The sequence below is a fragment of the Emys orbicularis genome, chromosome 7, assembly GCF_028017835.1.
Source record: "Emys orbicularis isolate rEmyOrb1 chromosome 7, rEmyOrb1.hap1, whole genome shotgun sequence".
In the NCBI taxonomy this organism is placed as follows: domain Eukaryota; kingdom Metazoa; phylum Chordata; order Testudines; family Emydidae; genus Emys; species Emys orbicularis.
This window is the reverse complement of record NC_088689.1, coordinates 7,769,177-7,786,543: the sequence shown is the minus strand read 5'-3', so window position 1 is coordinate 7,786,543 and position 17,367 is coordinate 7,769,177. Positions and strand designations below refer to the sequence as shown.

The following is a 17,367-nucleotide window of genomic DNA, read 5'->3' as shown; positions in this document are numbered from 1 at the left end:
GGTGTAGGCAGTGGGGGCATATGCAGTGTTGTATATGTACAAAATGTGTGTGTCTCCCTGCTGTGGGTGCGTATATACTCCGTGAGGTCTTTCCCAAGATAAACCTGTCTAAAAATGACAACACAATTTACGCTTTGCTTGCTTTGGAAAAGACTCCGAGTCCCAGCCCAAGACTGGAATCATAAAAGAAGAATTCATGGGACTTCAGAACACATTTATCACCTGATATATATAAAATGCTCCTTAATCATTTATGGCCAACGTCTCACAGGGACTATAGTACAACCATTTCGAGAGAACAACAAAGGAAAATACAAATGGAGTTATTGGCCCTGGCTGTGTTAGCAGAGGCAGAACTATTGTTACATTCTCAGTCATCGCTATTTACACAGTGACACAGGTAGACTCAGAGGTGAAAGTAAGCTGGTCCGGTCCAGGGTACTGGCAAGAGCTGGTACGCCATGCCAGACCGGACCGGACCGGCTTCCCCAGGCTGGCGATTTAAAGAGCCCGGGGCTCCCTGCAGCGGCTGGAGCCCGGGGCCTTTAAATCATCTCCTGAGTCCCGCTGCTTGTCCCTAGCCTCTGTTCGTCAGAGGATGGAGATGGATGGCAGGAGAGAGATCACTTGATCATTGCCTGTTAGGTTCACTCCCTCTGGGGCACCTGGCATTGGCCACTGTCGGTAGACAGATACTGGGCTAGATGGACCTTTGGTCTGACCCAGTAAGGCCTTTCTTATGTTCTTATGGGGTAGCGGCGGCAGGGCTCCGTCGGCGATTTAAAGGGCCCGGAGCTCTACTGCGGTAGAGGTGGCCAAAGCCCCGGGCCCTTTAAATCGCCCCTGAGCCCCCCAGCCGCCTCTGCAGCTGGTAGCTCTGGGGGGGGGTGATTTAAAGGCCCCGGGGCTCCCAGCCACAGCTGGAGCCCCGGGGCCTTTAAATCTTGATTTAAAGGCCCCGCCTCTTCCGTTTGAGGCCACGCCCCTGCTCAGGGCGTACCGGTAAGTCCTTTAACTTACTTTCACCCCTGGGTAGACTCAGTACACCTTTTCTATTTTGGTATCTTTCCATTTCTTCAAAGAAACCAGAAATAATCTGGGGGGAAAACCCACGTCAGATCTAATGATTACATTTTTTAAAATGTATTATTCCGGCTGTATTTATAGCAAATATTAATTTTCTAGTTAGTTTGGCTCCATTATAAGGACCAGATTTTGATCTCCTTATTCCTGGTGAGCAGGACCTTAGGCTCAGGTCCTCAAAGATATTTAGGCATCTAATACCCCTTGAAATCAATGGGAGCTAGGCGACGAAATACCGTTGAGGCGTTAGGCCTCAACCCCCAAGCAGTCCCAACTGAATTCAGTGGCACCACCTGAGGAGTACCATGTTGTTCAGTGTGAGTAAACATCGGACCCTCCACGAAGTGGGGTGATTAGCAGAGTAAGGTGCTACTCATTGTCAGTAAGTGCAACAGAGTCTGGCCCTGTGTGAGGTTCACATGTCACAAAGGGTGAGGCTCTGCCTCCTTTACTCACGCTGAGTAGTACCTCACTCCATGAGTAGTGTCCCTGAAATGGATGGGATGGTTTGTGGCATAAGACATTACTGGATATAAGTAAAAGGGCTAGACCTGTTCCAAAGGGAATAGTTCCATTTTTTGCAGCAGAGGGAAGGCTGGCCTTAGGCACAAACAGAAAGGGGTGCTAGCGGCCCTGATATTTTGGAGGCCTTGCGCTCCACTGCAAACTCTAGGTCCCTTTCCACCCACTCCTTCCTTCAGCAACAAGACCGGGAGGAGGTAACTCCAGGTCCAATTTCCCACCTACCAACACTTCAAGGTAGGTTTGCCAATTTTGCATGGATGTATTCCTGGAGGTTTCATCACATGACATCATCTTTAATGAAAAATTAATCTTTGATTCCTGGAGACTCCAGGACAATCCTGGAGGGCTGTCAACCCTACTTTGAGGCCCTGTTTTTGCTTGAGGTCTCACAAATCATAATGCTGTCTCTGAGCAGAGAGAAACAAGAGCTTGCCAGTTCTTCCCTTCTCTACGAGTGGGGAGGAGGATTGGGCCCAGTGAGTTGTCCCCTAGTGCTAGGCCCCTGCTCCAATGGAAGGAGAATTGAGTGTGGAAGGTTCCTTTCTTTGGCGAGGAGTCAGAAAGGAAGCAGGACCCTCCCCTCTCAGCAAGTCATTGGGCAGGGGAAGGCGCCGATCTTCTCAGGGCAGGTGTTGGGGTAAAGGTGAGCCCAGGAAAGGCCACCACCCCATCGGCTCATCTCTTTTCTTCATGAGGTGGGAGAAGGACTAAAGACCAGGGTCTGATTGAGGACCACAGTTCTTATACATCTTGGGAGGGATGAGACCACAATAGGTCACCCCCACCTCTGATCCTCTGTGGCGGGGCTACCCCTCTATCTCCCAGGACAGGGAAAGGTCCATGTGAAGCTGGGATGTCCCAGAGCAGGATAGCCTAAGGGAAAGGTGGGTGCTTCAGGAATGGTGGAGGAGTCACATGATGCAATATTGTTGTAGGACTGGAAGGGGCAAGCTCCATCATGGCAGGGGAAGCCTCAATGTGGGACCAGGTGTCTCAAAAGTGGGCTGGGACCACATGCTTGGAGGTTGTCTGCAGCAGGGCAACCAGTTTGTGTATCACAGGGGGAAGGGGAGAATGCATGGTAGAGATTAATGGAATCGGCATGGGGAAGATCAGCATATATGGCAGGTGAATCTTATGCAGAGAGAGCGGGAGGTGGCTTCTCTGGAAAGGATGGGGCCTCTAGGAGAGGCATGGAGGGAAGCCAGTCCCCTCACTGTCAGGTACCGCATAACTTCTCCTGCGTGTCTTGCTACTCTCCACTGCTATGAAAAGAGCCCTTTGTGGAACTTCTCCTCTAAGCTCGTTGTGAAGTAAGTTGAGGCCAAAACAGCCCTTGATTCTGCTGCAGGAGTTTGCAGTTTGGTGCCAATTAAGTAATAACCGCTGTGAATAAAATGGCCCGACAGCTGACATTGTGTATCGATTCCTTCACTTCCCTGCCCTCAGAGCAGAGGTGAAGGGGACACTTGAACCATCCCGATGGCAGATAAAAGGTTCCCTCCCCGCTCCAATCCCATCATAGTTCTCATTTTTTATAAAGCGACAGCCTAACAGACTCGCTCTCAAGCTACAGTGGATATTGCACTATTGATTTTCAGTGTGTTGAACAACCTGGGAATGTTTTGCAAGGTGCGTTGGGCAAAGCGAAGATATTTTCCTGCTTGATTCTCACAGGACTCTAGATGTAATCCACCTTTTAACAAAGCACACCGCATCTTTTCACAACCCCCATGGGATTTTGAGTATGGGAGCATGGCCTTGTGGATAAAATATTGGACAGCGAGTCAGAAGATCTGGTTCTTATTTCTGACTCTATCACAACCTTGGGCAAGTCACTGTAGCTGCTTTGTGCCTCAGTTTCCCCCACATGCAAAATTGGGATAAAAATACACGCAGGGGATTCTAAGGTTAATATGCCAGTGATTAATGAAGCACTTTGAGATTCTTGGACGGAGGGTACTATAGAAATGCAAAGTATTAATTATTATCATTTTTTTGCAAGGGAGCAGTTGCTGTGGTTAACTCAGCAGAGAGAAATGAGTGACTGTTCCTTGTGTATTTCCTCTTACCAAAGAGAGGGGTTGTCACCTTGTACTGAGTGTTACCTACATCATTTCAGGTTTCCATGCTCCTTTCTCTCCCATCTGCAGCGCTTCTCTGTGTTATTCCAACAAACCCCATAACTTTCCTCCTTTTAATACCCATTGGCAGTTCTCCCCCTTGACTCCATCACACGGATGCTGTGACTGAGTCCCTGCTGAGTTTGACAGAAATCACATGTGCACACCAAAGGTCGGAGTCCAATTGATATATTTTTTTTCAGCCATGTCAATTTTTCCTAGGTAGCAGGGATAAAGGGAATGTTCTTGGCTAACAAGAAGATTGACAACCAAGTGAAAACTTTCATCACCTACAACAAAGGAAGAGACTGGCGCTTGCTACAGGCTCCAGACACTGATCTGAGAGGAAACCCTGTTCGTTGCCTCCTAGTAAGTGCTGCTTTAAAAAACAACAACAATAACTTTGCCCCAGGTAACAACACAACGATGATAGTGACTTTAAAAAAAGAAAATAGGACTGGTCTTCATGGCTGTGCTGTATGGCACGGACAGGAATCTTCATTACAAGGGCACAGTGATGGTAGGCTTGGGCAGCCAGACATTATAGGAAGAGCCGGCTATTTTATTTATTGATTTATTTATCTTTAATGAAGGAAACATTTTATAATGAGGCTTCTTTCTGCAGAGCTGATGATCTCCTCTTAGGCAGCAGGTGAAGATACGGACTCTGTCACCGTGTAGTTGAAATTCTGCACACTAGGTGGGGTGAGCGAGCTATTTGTAGGTGCCAGCAGGGGACCAGTGGAGTTTTCAGGAAGGATCTTCCGGAGATAGGGCAGTCCAGTCACCAGAGATGGGCACAGGCTGCAGAATTAAAAGGGGGACGGGGGCTTTGTAGTGTCCGTTGTAGGTAATTTATTATTATATGTTGCTTGTTTTTCATTTATGTTACATAGCCAGAGACTAGGGCAGTCAAGACATTACAAAAATGTGTGTGTGTGTGTGTGTGTGTGTGTGTGTGTGTGAACTTGTTTTGATCCGCCAGAGTGCACAGCCCCCTGCCCCCCCCCCCCCCCCCCCCGGAGCACTGCTTTACCGTGTTATATCCGAATTTGTGTTGTATCGGGTCGCGTTATATCGGGGTAGAGGTGTATATATAACTTAGCAAAACAGAACTCAGAGGAGTTTCTATGGAATTTTGCAACCGTTTCAAAATAAATATCATAGTCTCACCTCCATCGGCATGCCCATACAGAGATTGGGATAGTAATCTGGACACCCCCACAGCTCTGACTGTTGGGAGCCAGTCAGGCTCAGGAAGCAATTCCCATAATGGTCTCGCTGTTCTTGTCTCTTTGCTGTAGCCACCTGCTGTCTCTCATCATCGGCTTTGATGGTAAACTCTTTGGGGCAGGGACCATCTTCTCCGTGTGTGTGTGTACAGCCTCTAGCACAGTGGGGTCCCAATCCCTGACCGGGGCCCCAAAGTGCTACGGCAACAGTATATACTAAATACCTGTGATGGGTGCATTGTGTCTGTCTGGAAGTGCTTACTGTCAGATCCAAGTGCATTTAGAGCCAAGGGTTCTGGTTCAGCCTATTATAAATATAATGGCCATTTGTAAAATTCGGATCTGGGGCAGGGCTTTGGTTTGGGCCCATCTCCTGTAACACAAATCCCATGTGGTAATGATGCTCCTCATTTTTTTTACGTACCCCAGCAAAAGTAGCCCAGCTCATTTGCAGTGTCGGGTATGTACTTTCTCAGCAGGGTACCTAGGGATTTACTAGCCTATTTACAGGACGGTGGGACTTTTGCACAGAAATGACTGAGACATTAAGAGAAGGTTACTAGGGTGGCGGGACGTCCCTCAAGGCGCAGATTGGATCAGCACAACAAAATGCAGATACTTCTCCAAAGGTTATCTGAGCCTCTTGGGTGTACAGAACCGAGCAGAGCATCTCATGAGAACAATTTCTCCTGTAAGATTTTCAGGACTTGCTGCTTCTAGTCAAGGCAAGAAATATTTAAAAAAAAATACATACAGCAACCCAAAACTCTTACTGGACAAGTCACTTCCCCCTCTTTGTGCCTCGGTTTCCCCATCTATGACTGGGGATCGTGATACTGACATCCTTCGGAAAGCGCTTTGAGATCTACTGATGAAAAGTGCTGTATAAGAGTTAGGTGGTAATTGTTGTTGTTATTATTGTGTTGTAGTACTTCTGTTTCTGCAAAACTGGCAAGAACTGTGGAGGGAGGGAGTGGGAGTGAAACATAAGGAAAAATAAGTGGATTTTATAGGCCTTCAGAAAAGTTGAGATTTGAGTTCTGAGCACAGAACGAGGCAGGTTCTTATTTTATCCACAGCAGGTAGCCAGCTCCTAACTGTGGCACATAAGAGGTGGGAAGCTAGTGGACAGAGCCCTACGTTTCCCCACTCCACCTACGTTCCTAGCCTCCCTCTCCCCAGAGAGCCAAACTTGAAACAAGCAGCAATCCTGCACCAGGATCTTCAAAGTAGTGGAGGAATCTGAGAGCTATAAGAAGGTCTGGCAGACTGAAGTAAACTAGGGTCAGGATTTTGGAGGGTTTGGGCTCTGGTCTGGGAGCCCAGCCCTGTAAGACTGACGATAAACCAACAGCAGTTTCAGCTTCTGAATCTTGCATGTAATCATACTGAGTCATTGTTATTCTAAGTATTACAGCAGCACCCACTCGGTGCTGGGAAACTCTGTTAGGTATATAGTTGTTATGATCCCCATTTTACAGCTGGGGAAGGTGTCGCACTGAGCTCAATGGGGTTGCCCTGCTGTGAATGAGAGCAGACTTTTGCCTAGAGAAGTTAAGTGAGTTGCCCAAGGTCATGTAGCCGGACAGTGTCACAGCACCAATTATCCCTGTAGAGCTATTTACTCTTGGCCCCAGGTTCAGCCCATTGGACTACACTGCTTCACCAATATCAGGGCTTGCTTTGCATCCCTGTAACAGTGATGTAACAGCTGTCATGATACCTGTAGAAATAGCCCACAGCTTTTCCCAGTTTGTAGCTGAGTAGCCAGTAGCCACAACATAGGTTACCCGTGCCCTTGGGCTAGCGACAGGATTTACAAAGCCCATGACTCTAGTAAGACTGCCTGCAGAGCGATGATGTTATGAGCCGTTTACACTGGGGAGAGTGCAGCTCCTGAGGACAAGGGGTTAATCAGTGTGGGTGTTCTTTTTTGCTGTTCTTAAATGCTGTTCTTAAGAACTGGATAGCAAAGGTTTAGATAACATCATGATTATCAACAGGATCATAGCTATGCAAGCCAATGGCAACACCCGGCTTCATCCCACACAGTGCTGTGGCTGAGTGTACGTCACCTGAGAGCAAGCTGAGAGGTGATGGGGCAGGAACAGGACCTGGGGAACTCAGTCCTGCAGGAAACGGCCGTGCTGCTGCCCAGCTATCAATTCACTCCTGACTAATAGGAGCTGTAAGGTCGAGGGGAACTGCACAGCCAAGCATCTCTTTGCACTCTGTGGGTTGCATTTACATTTCTTCACACGTGCCCATTCTCCATCCAGATCTTGCCCCATTTCCCCCCAGCTTGCTCTCTTGACAAGCACATCTCTGGTTTGTTTATTTCCACTCTCTGCAGGGGACTGTCTCCTGTTTAACTCCCATCCCATGTAGCCTCCACTCAGTGCTGGAGAGCAACAACCTTGCGCTCCCTGCTGCGCATTGGGCTGGGAACTAGGCCTAAATACCAGGGCCTTTCTAAGGTCCATATGAGTCCGTCCATTGATTTCAGTCGGCTTTGGATCATTGCCTCTAGGGGTAGGGAATGGGAAGGAATGTGGCCATCCCTCACCCATCTTACAGCATTCCACAAACTGGCCACGTGAAATATGTGGTCAGAGGGGCTTGTTTGTTTTTTAACCTTCCCCTGGAGTGTCAAATAATAGAAACAGGTAGGATGCCACACCCATTGGCTGAGCCGGTATGGGCACTTCCTCATGCTTAGGTATTATCAAGGGATGGAAAACCAGAAGATCAGGGACCAAATAGGGCACGGAAGGTCTTGCTCACAGGTTAAGCTAGAAATTTGCCAGGAAGGAATTAGAAGAAACCTGAACTAAACTGACTTACTAGAACATGTACTGGGACAGGTGGTCTTTTTGAAAGAGCCAGCTGCCAGTTTTTCTTTCGCTGGTTGAATAAAAGTCAGAGCCTTGTAGCTGGGGAAAGGAATGGGGAAAACTGTACAGAAAATGCACCGGTGGTGCAACGTAAGAGAGGAACACGCTTTGAGTTGAGGAGAGACCCAAGCTGTTAAAAATCTTCTTTCAATTTTGAAGCTAATGGCAGTGAGGAGATGGTGCAGCGTGATGACTCCAGACGTGCCAGTCACAGAAAGCAGAGCACAGAGATTAGAAAAAAGATTTGTTGAGCAGAGCTGCTAGAAATGTAGTAGAGGCTTCCAAATAAACCAGGGCTCCATGGGGACATTTTTGTTCAGAAGGAGCCTGGGGAAAAGGGACTTGTGGAAGTGCAATAGAAATAGGAGATTGTGCCCAATCGGGGCAGGGTTTTAGGCTGGGGCTTGCAAAGGAACCTCAGGGTGTTAGTTACCCAGCTTCACGTGGGCACAATGGGGTCTGAATCCATGACTAGAGCTCCTAGGCACTACCACAAAATGAATAACTCATAATAACAACTAATGATGTCTCAGTATCATAGGAGAGATGATAGGCTGTGCAGGGATAGGCCTAAAAGCAGAGACCAGAAGCTGGAGTTAGATGCGGTGGGGAAGGAGGAGCCAGTGGAGGGAAGCAAAGAGGGGGGGTTAAAGTGACAAGCCAGGACACCTTTGCATGGATGTACATGGGGCAAGAATGCATTTGTCAAAGCCGGAGAGGAGAAGGTTGCAGTAGGCAAGAGGATGAGAAGCTGAGCAGTAGTTTTAGCTGTGTGGGTGGAGAGGAAAGGTCAGATTTTAGGTGGTGCTCTGGTCTCCGTTGGAGCCTCTAGGCGTACTGCATTATGATGAATAATGGTTATGCACTTGATAGGCAGCATGTCAGCTCTTGCACTGGGGCCCTGGGTCTTAGTACTTGTTGTCTATACCCTGTATCTATGTAATAACGATGGTAATAATAGCTGGCTTTTATATAGCACTTTCCATCAGTAGAGCTTACACCTATATAATATGTATCTATGAAGTGATACAGATACAAGATAAAAGGAAACCTCAAGCAGCACAATCTAAAAGGATTGAAGGCTAAGACGTGAGCTAATCTCTGTTGGAGCGGGGGATTGGGTGAATTACTTCCATTAGCTACCGTCTGCAAAATGCCAGAGGGCGACATTAATTATTTTGGTTTGAAAAACATGTTCTCCCTTTAGCCCTTCAGAACGGATAGAAATTTAAAAGGAAGGATCCCTTTTCCCTGACTGCCTTTCTGCTTAGCCGAACTGGGTTCTCTCCCAGAATCCTCCTCTGGATTGCTTTGGAGTCTGACCCTACAAGACTGTCAGCTGCGGTTATGGCGTTTGGCATATTCTGCTTGTCTAGTGATGCTCCCACCCATGCCACCCTGGCCTTTTCCTTTGTGTCCCATCAGCAAAAGTTCACCTCCCTCTTCCCCACACGGCCATCGGGCTCACCTTTGCGGGAGTGGTACTTGCTGACTTGGGTGGTTGACATCCTCATTGAGGGACTCACATTTCAAATTCGGAGAGGCACAAATGTGTCCACGACAGGGACAATATTATGCTCCAAGTGACCATCCTGAACTAGCCAAAGGAAGGCCTAAAACAATGCTTACCATTAACAGATGGGCATTTGAAAATAGCTTGCTATTGTACAGCATTGCAGATATTTCCTTTCACTCAGTAAATCACAACCTTTCTAGTGTTCACTGCAGGGTCTCATCCATGTCTAACGTCTATGAATCATTTTGGGGCATGGTGCCCATTCTCTGGTTAATCATGATCTTCCTCCCACTCCTTGAAGGGTGTTGGAGGGAGGTGGGTGTACCCTTGTTTCTCACTTATGCTCTGGGTGGTTCCTCCAGTCTTTGCAGATGCACGCGGTAGAGATCGTACTTACATGCACTCTGTGGTAGTGTTGTGTTATCATTGGACCAAATCCTGAGAAAAGAGCTGAGTAACTCCAGCTCCTGTTAGTTTCAGTGGAGGCTTCATGTGCTCTCACCTCTCTAATTTGTCTGTGTGCCAGGCACTGTGAAAACATAGAAGACCCAGCCCCTGCCCCCTACGTCCTTCTCCCAGCCTCAGATCTTGGTGCCTTCTTCCATGTGCATGGAGCTCTCCCCTAGTTCCAGTCCACCAAACACTCTCTCTCCCCTCATCCAAACCACCCAGATTCTGTCTTGCTGTTCTATCCCTCCTCTGCCCTTTCCCTATTCAGCACTCTCATACCCTCTGGGTTTGGTGCTCTGGCTTTTTGCATCCTGTGTAAAATCCTCCAAAGAGATCCATGCTCCCAGAGGCTCATTGTCTCCAATTGGACACTGCATGGGAGCGAGGAATCTTGAGTGTGGATCTGTTTGCAAGATCAGACCCTGAGACTGCAAGCTCCTTGGCTCAGGATATGTGTTCTGTGCTTTTTAAATAATAATAATAATAATGAATAATACCAGCAGTCGCATGCACAATGCAGCTGAGGCATCTAATACTCTTCTCCTCTTTGTTATTATCCTTACAATTTTGCCTTGTTACTGTGGCATGGAACAGATCTCTTTAAATAAAAGGAATCAAAAGAGTGGGAGAGAGAGAGAACCAGCTTGTCACTGCCAGGGTTTGAGAGACAGTTTGGGGTTTGTATTTTCATTAGACTGCCCGTGTCAGTACGTAGCAGCTTGCAGTGCTTCGCTCGCAGAGCTGTGCTAATGGTATCATCAGACCTTGTTACCCTGTTGTTCACAGACTGGCTGGCACATGTCCCTCGGGCTGGCATTCCATTTGCTTCCAGCTTTGGGGTTTTTTTTTTTTTTCCTATTTTGCAATGAGCTTTTTTGGAGCCTTCAGGGAAGGAGTAAGAAAAGCTAGGTTCTCACAGATTGTCCACAATAGCAGGGGACCCCTTCCAGTCCTCTGTTCTGATGTTCCATGGCCATCACTCTGATGTACGAATGCCCATTGGGAAGGGAGACTGAATGGGATGCCCTTTATGACTTGTCTTTTCTTCCCCCACCCCTCTTTCTCTCCAGCCCTATTGTTCGCTGCACCTTCACCTAAAGGTTTCTGAGAACCCGTACACTTCAGGAAACATCGCCAGCCGAGATACTGCCCCTAGCATTATCGTGGCTTCTGGTATGAAACATTCAGTTACTATCTATTGTACATAAAGTGTTGTAGACATCAGATTCCACCTATTGCATTTCCACTGTGCATGGAAATAGAAGTATTTGGACTTTGATCTTGTAATTACGTTTCCTTGCCAAACTAAGATGACAATTCTTCCCCCTCCCCAACACTGAAATCCTTTGCTTCAGAAAAGGTAAAGATCATGTACACCACTGAGGCAGCTCGCTTTCCTATGTCTTAAAATGTTGTTGCACTGAATAACGTTCTCCTTTCAGGTAACATAGGTACCGAATTGTCAGACAACGACATCAGCATGTTTGTTTCATCGGACGCTGGGAACACATGGAGACAGGTAAATAACATGAATCGCAGCCGTGAGTGGCAAATGAAGGGAAGGTGCTTTCTTTAAAAAGGTCATGTGTTTTTCTTTTTAGTGGCAGAATAATTGATACTAACCCAAGCGAAGAATAATCCCTACTTGCTTTTTCTGACACTATTTCCTGTTAAAAAGTGGGAATGTGCCCAAGCCACCAAGCCTGGTATTTTCAAATACAGCTTAAGGGAGTTTGGTTGTTGATTTCTATGGGAGTTTAGCTGCGCTAGAGTTTTGGGTGGCTGGAGCAGACATCTAGAGAAGGAAGGCCCAGTGGTAGGGCACTTACATAGGATTTGGGAGAGCCAGGTTCAATCCGTGCCATAGACTTCCTGTGTGAGTGTGTGCAACTTACTTAGTTTCTCTGTGTCTCAGTTTCCCATCTGTAAAATGGGGATAATAGAACTGCCTGGCCTCAGGGAGGTGTTGTGAAGATAAATTAAACATTGTGAGGCACTCAGGTTCTATGGCAACAGGGACCAGTAAGCACCAGCGATAGATAAAAATTTTAGTTTGAGCCCAGATCTAACAAAAAGATATCGCCACACTTGTGACTGGCTCCCCGCCAACCCTCAGCTTGGCAACTACTGCTTGAGATCTACTTGGATGGGTTGCACATGTCCTTTCTTACGAGTAAAATACTCCCAGTTTGATGTAGCAAATACTTTCTTGACAGAGAATAGAAGAAATCAGAAATGGGAAAGCCTTCTTAGGTCACTGTGACCCTAGGGACCCCTCAGTGCCAATTATTCATTGTCCTATAACAGCAACTCCTATCAAGCCTGGCAAACTCGCTGCAACTAACACACTGCTTTTGTGGTAGCCATCCATAAACAGTGTTTTGTAAGGTATCAATGTGTATGTACTGATTATATTTAAAAAGTAGGTCTATATACGAAAAATGTTTTTATCGAAGTATTAATCCCTAGCAGAGGTGAAAAACTGGTTTTGCCAGACAAAGGGAAGCATATTCACATACCTTACGTAGGTTCATATGTAGATTCAGCGTTGTAAACCAAAGCAATGGAAGCCCCATTGAAATAGGAGTCGACTAGGGAATGGGGAGTCGACAGGAAGAGAAGAACAGCAGGGGTCCTCCTGACTATGGGGACAACACAATGAGTTTTGAGAGAGCCATTTGGGGATCCAATACTGTAGGACACCACTTGAAAGGTCTGGGGTATTCATGAAAACTTGGATCCTGGCTTTGACTGAAAACCAGCACCTCTGTCAAAGACTGAATCCTTGGGAGAAAATCTATTTTATTCAATAGGACAGGTAAACCACTGAGAAGGGTGGACCTAGGATTGCGGTTTATGGTTCATTTTTTGCGCAACCATTCTGTGTCCAGTAGTCTCACTTACTTCTCATTTGGATCTCTGTTCTTTGTGAATAAACTTATTCTCCTTTTACAGTAGACAGCATACTCCCGATTTCCCAAAACCCTATGTTCCAAACCTTTGTGTTATCTGAATCCCTTCCTTGTCCCAAGGGAGTCGAATGATGCAGAGCTTTGGAGAATAGAGCAGAGACCCCGGCCATGGGGGAGGCCACCTGCTGCCCCACTGTGATGGGAGTGAGTGAGCAGGGCCCACCCCACTTGCTCCTCTCTGCCCCCTCTCCCCTGTCACTCACCCAGGCCCCCCTGTTCCGGCACCCCTGATGGGGAGTGTACTGTCCATCTCAGTGCTGTGGTATTAAGCAAACTGTGACTCAGCTGAATCAAACAAGCTGAAGTATTTCTTGTTCCCTTTGGGAACAGCTAACCTGTAATTTCTGTGTGTCCGGTGATGGGCTGAACAGTTAGGGTGACCAGACAGCAAATGTGAAAAATCGGGATGGGGGTGGAGGGTAATAGGAGCCTATATAAGAAAAAGACCCCCAATTCACAACTGTCCCTATAAAATCGGGACATCTGGTCACCCTATGAACAGTGCATGACTGCAGGTGACGCATGTAGTGGGGCTTGGGGGTGGGGGTATACCTTTTGTTCCTGGAAGAGCCCTGAGGAGTACTTGAGTGGCTGCAGGGTTGGCAGGGAGCTGACTTTCTCTCACTGGAGGCAGAGGGAACAAGGTGATTCACCGTCCTGAGCACCCTAAGGTAGCGGCACCATCTTCTAGTCTATTCCCTGGTGGACCAGAGCTTCAGCACAGAGGAGTCACTTAAATCAATCTACCGTAGCTTTTCATTGCTCAAGGGCTGTCACTTTCTCCTCTTCCCTGGGAGGTTATTCCACCCTCATACTGATCTCACTGTTAGACAGTTTCCCCTGATATTCTGCCCACGTTACCCTTTGTTTAATTAATCTCATTAAGGACCTAGAAATTACCACAGTGGATCAGGCCAGTTGTCCTTGTTGGACCAGCTGCTTCTAAGGAAGGAGTTAACCTTGGGAATGGACACGTGTCCATGGATGCATCCAAAAGGGGAAATTTCTAGGAAGCCCCTGTCAATAGTTGGCTTGTACCATGAAGAGGATATAAACCCTCATGCTTTAGGACCTGATCTAAAGCCTGTTGAAATCAATGGAAGCCTTTCCATTGACTTTGTAATCGGCTTTGGATCAGGGCCTTAGATTACTAGCCCACTTCTGATAAACTTGGTTAGGAGGAAACTTTCCCTGTGGACACATTATCCCATAGCTGCCGGCTCCAGCGTTTCTTCTCTGAAGCATCTGGTGCTGGCCACTGTCTGAGACAGGATATTGAACTACAGGATTTGATCCAATATGCTGGTTCTTTCATTCCTGTGTTCCTAAGCATCAATGTTTGGGTCGCTTACATTTCGTATCCTGTCTAGCATAACTGTGTATATTCTTAGTATCCATATAAATGCCTATTTTTTCCCAATATGATTACGTTTTTGTCCTCCGTAATATCCTATGGCACTGAGCTCTACAGGTTAACATGTGTTTAGTTTTAAAAAAAAAAAAACACCTTCCCTTCTATTATTTAGTTTTCTGCCTTATTATTTCATTGGCAGTCACCTTTTTTCATTTATTATGAGAGAGGGGAAGTGCTGTTTCTTATTCCTTTCATATTACTCTTAGTTATACCCCCTGTGTGAACCTCCACAGTTCCTCTCCCTTCTGATGATTACACCCTCAATACAATTATCAAGGATCCCCAATCCAGTCACCAGCACAACCACTGCAAATACAAACATAGTCTCCAAAATACAAGGTCCTCGCTTACAAGGACAGCACAGCAGAATCATGAGCATATTATCCTCTTGATGGAGCACATCAAGGCAAGGACTTAACCTGAAAGAAGATGGATGGAGAATGAAAAATATCTCCTGTTCTGCTCGGATTATAAATCTCAGGCACAGAAAGCAAAGCCTCATGCCACACGAGCGAGACACTGTGATTACTGAAACAAATGTGTTCGCCCCCTTCCCTCCCCACTGTTCTGCATGTTAATTAAATATCCCTTGCTTTGAGAGCTCATAACTAATGAGCTTTAGCAATCAGGTAGAAGGCTGGATAATCTAATGCATGGCTGCTGAGCATCATTAAATATGTTTTAATAATTAGCTGGCATTTATTTAACATGCAATAATTCTCATACATTGAAATTAAGTATATACTTAAGTGTTTTTAACAATGCAAATAGTCAGTCTTGGATTGGCAATTGCTCTGCCTTGCAGGAGAGATGAGTTTGGGGGTGGAGAGCAGCATTGCTTGGGCCCTGACTCTGAAGTGTCTGATACTGGCCACTGATGATTAGAGGGTGCTGGATTCAAGGGACCACTGGTCTGACTCAGTCTGGACATTCCAGCGTTCCAGTGTTAGCATGGGCTGGAAGCAGTGGGGAAGTGGAGAGCAGAGTCCTTCATGTTGCTATACAGCGTCCCCTGCCCCCACGGATCAGCATTTATGGAGTCTGGATGTTGCCCCCATTTTAAAAAAAGGAAGGATGAGTCAAGCCGATGGGAGCGGTGCAGAGGAGTTCCGAAGGTGAATAAAGGGAGGAAATGGCAGGGACTTCCAGGGACACTCACAAAACTATTTCTCTGTGGTACTTACCTGGCCCCCATCTCTTAGCGCTCACTTTGTTAGTGTGTTCATCCTCACCACACCCCTGTGAGGTAGGCAGTGCTGTTATTTCCACTCTACAGGAACTGGTGGGGAACTGAGTCACAGAGAGACTCTGACTTGTCCAAGGTCACACAGGGAGTCTAGGGCAGACTAGGGAAATGACCCTAGGTCTCACAAGTCCCAAGCAAGCGCGAACCACTGGACTGACTTTCCTCTCTACCTGAAATGGGCCTTTATTGTTGCTGGAGCTGAGTGACTAATTAATAAAATGAATAATTTGTTCGGTGGATCTTTGTTGGGGAAATGGCTGCAACCAGATCCTGGGTCTCCATCATATATTTGCCATTCGAGAGCATCTTACACAAACTCTTTTCGTTCCGTGGCTCGCTAGTCAAAATCTGAAATTCGAGCTCTGTTGTGATCGGTCACAGAGTAGCATATCTTCTCTCTGATTGGAGGAGTGCAACTCTTATCAGGTGGGTACATTTAGAACCTGGTCTTGTGTCACTGAAGTGGATGGAAGCTTTTCCGTCAAGTTCAATGGACGTGAGATTAGACCCCTAAAATCTGAATTCCTAAATTAGCCAAGCAGTGATCTTAAAAAGTGCTATCTAAGGACTACTACCGAAACCGGACTGCATGGGTGTTTGCAGGAGAATATAAAAGGGACCCGACCAAAGGAAACCTGTTTTAATATGTGAACAAATACTGAGGGAAATTAATTTTTGCATTGTTTGCCCAGCTCTCTTTGTCCTCTCAAAACCCTCCCATATGGTCTTTGTAAGTCACCTGCAAAGTGAAGCTCCCTGCACCTCAAACAAAGCTCCCCGAGCTCCAGGGTGGGGATGAGTGATGATCTAAAAGTATCACATTTCAAATAGATTCTCCCTGCCAGCCGGCAGGATGAAATGCATTTGACAAGGGGGAAGCAAGATAGCAACATAAATCGGAACTGTCTGGGTAATAACGTGTCTTCCCCCTGCTCCGTAGTTTGGTAAACATCTCCCCATCCAGTGCCTCTCCCTGAATAAGAGTGTGGCCTGTAATCCAGGCTAAGGAAAACGGATCTGGGTATATGTATGTTTTGCAGATCTTTGAAGAGGAGCACAGTTTTTTATACCTGGATCAAGGTGGTGTCCTGGTCGCCATGAAACACACATCGTTGCCTATCAGACATCTATGGTAATGACTGTGACCGTGCTGATCCCATTTGTCCGGGAGTCCTTCATTCCACATTATGTGCTGCTGGCAGTTAAGCCATGACTAATTTTTTTAGCTAAATGCCAGAATATGTCAATTAGGAAATTTACATGCATTCACTCTGATAAGGGCTAAAGCAGTGCCGGCGATTTCACACATAAGTGCAAGTGGGGAAACAGGTTATAGTTCTGGCGCCAGATCCTCTGCGATGGTAAATCAGCATCATTCCATTAAAATCACTGGAACTACACTGATCTATCCCAGCTGAAGGTTCGGCCCCTAGAGTCTGACCATTAAGTTGGAGTTTGGAGTAGGATCAGTCTCCTAATGAGTTCCAAATATGCTTTATTTGCAAAACCGTGGATGAAATTATCTCCTAGGTGGAGGGCAGCAGTTATGCCACAACTTTATTAGATAACGTCAGGGCTACCCACCAAATAAAGTAGCATTGTCACCACTAGGAGCAGCTGTTGAGCTGGCTTGACAGAGCATCGCTTTGTGCTGTTTATCGTTCCGTAGCCAGCACTACGGTCAGCATCTTGCCAATATCTAACACACACAAATCAAGATTTTAGAAAGCGATGAGTGGTTTTGGGTTTTCATCTTGAGACGCCTTAAAGGGACCCGGTTTTCAGAAAGTGCCAAGCTCCTGCACTCTGAAAATGGCTCCTTTTAAGGTATCTCAAGCTGAAAGATCACGAGTCACTTTTTAAAAATCTTGGCTGCAGAGTCCATCTTGCCCTTAAAATTACAGTCTCACAC

At 46.6% G+C, this 17,367-nt stretch overlaps 1 protein-coding gene across 1 annotated transcript in view; it reads left to right on the top strand.

Moving 5' to 3' along the window:
• The window catches only part of SORCS1 (sortilin related VPS10 domain containing receptor 1), a gene marked incomplete at its 5' end in the record, with an annotated part of 424,998 nt that overhangs the window by 344,925 nt on the left and 62,706 nt on the right, over window positions 1–17,367 (top strand). Inside the window, 4 exon segments of the mRNA XM_065407558.1 lie at window positions 3,954–4,100; window positions 10,894–10,996; window positions 11,266–11,342; window positions 16,496–16,587. Of these exon segments, the coding sequence (XP_065263630.1) occupies window positions 3,954–4,100; window positions 10,894–10,996; window positions 11,266–11,342; window positions 16,496–16,587 (419 nt within the window).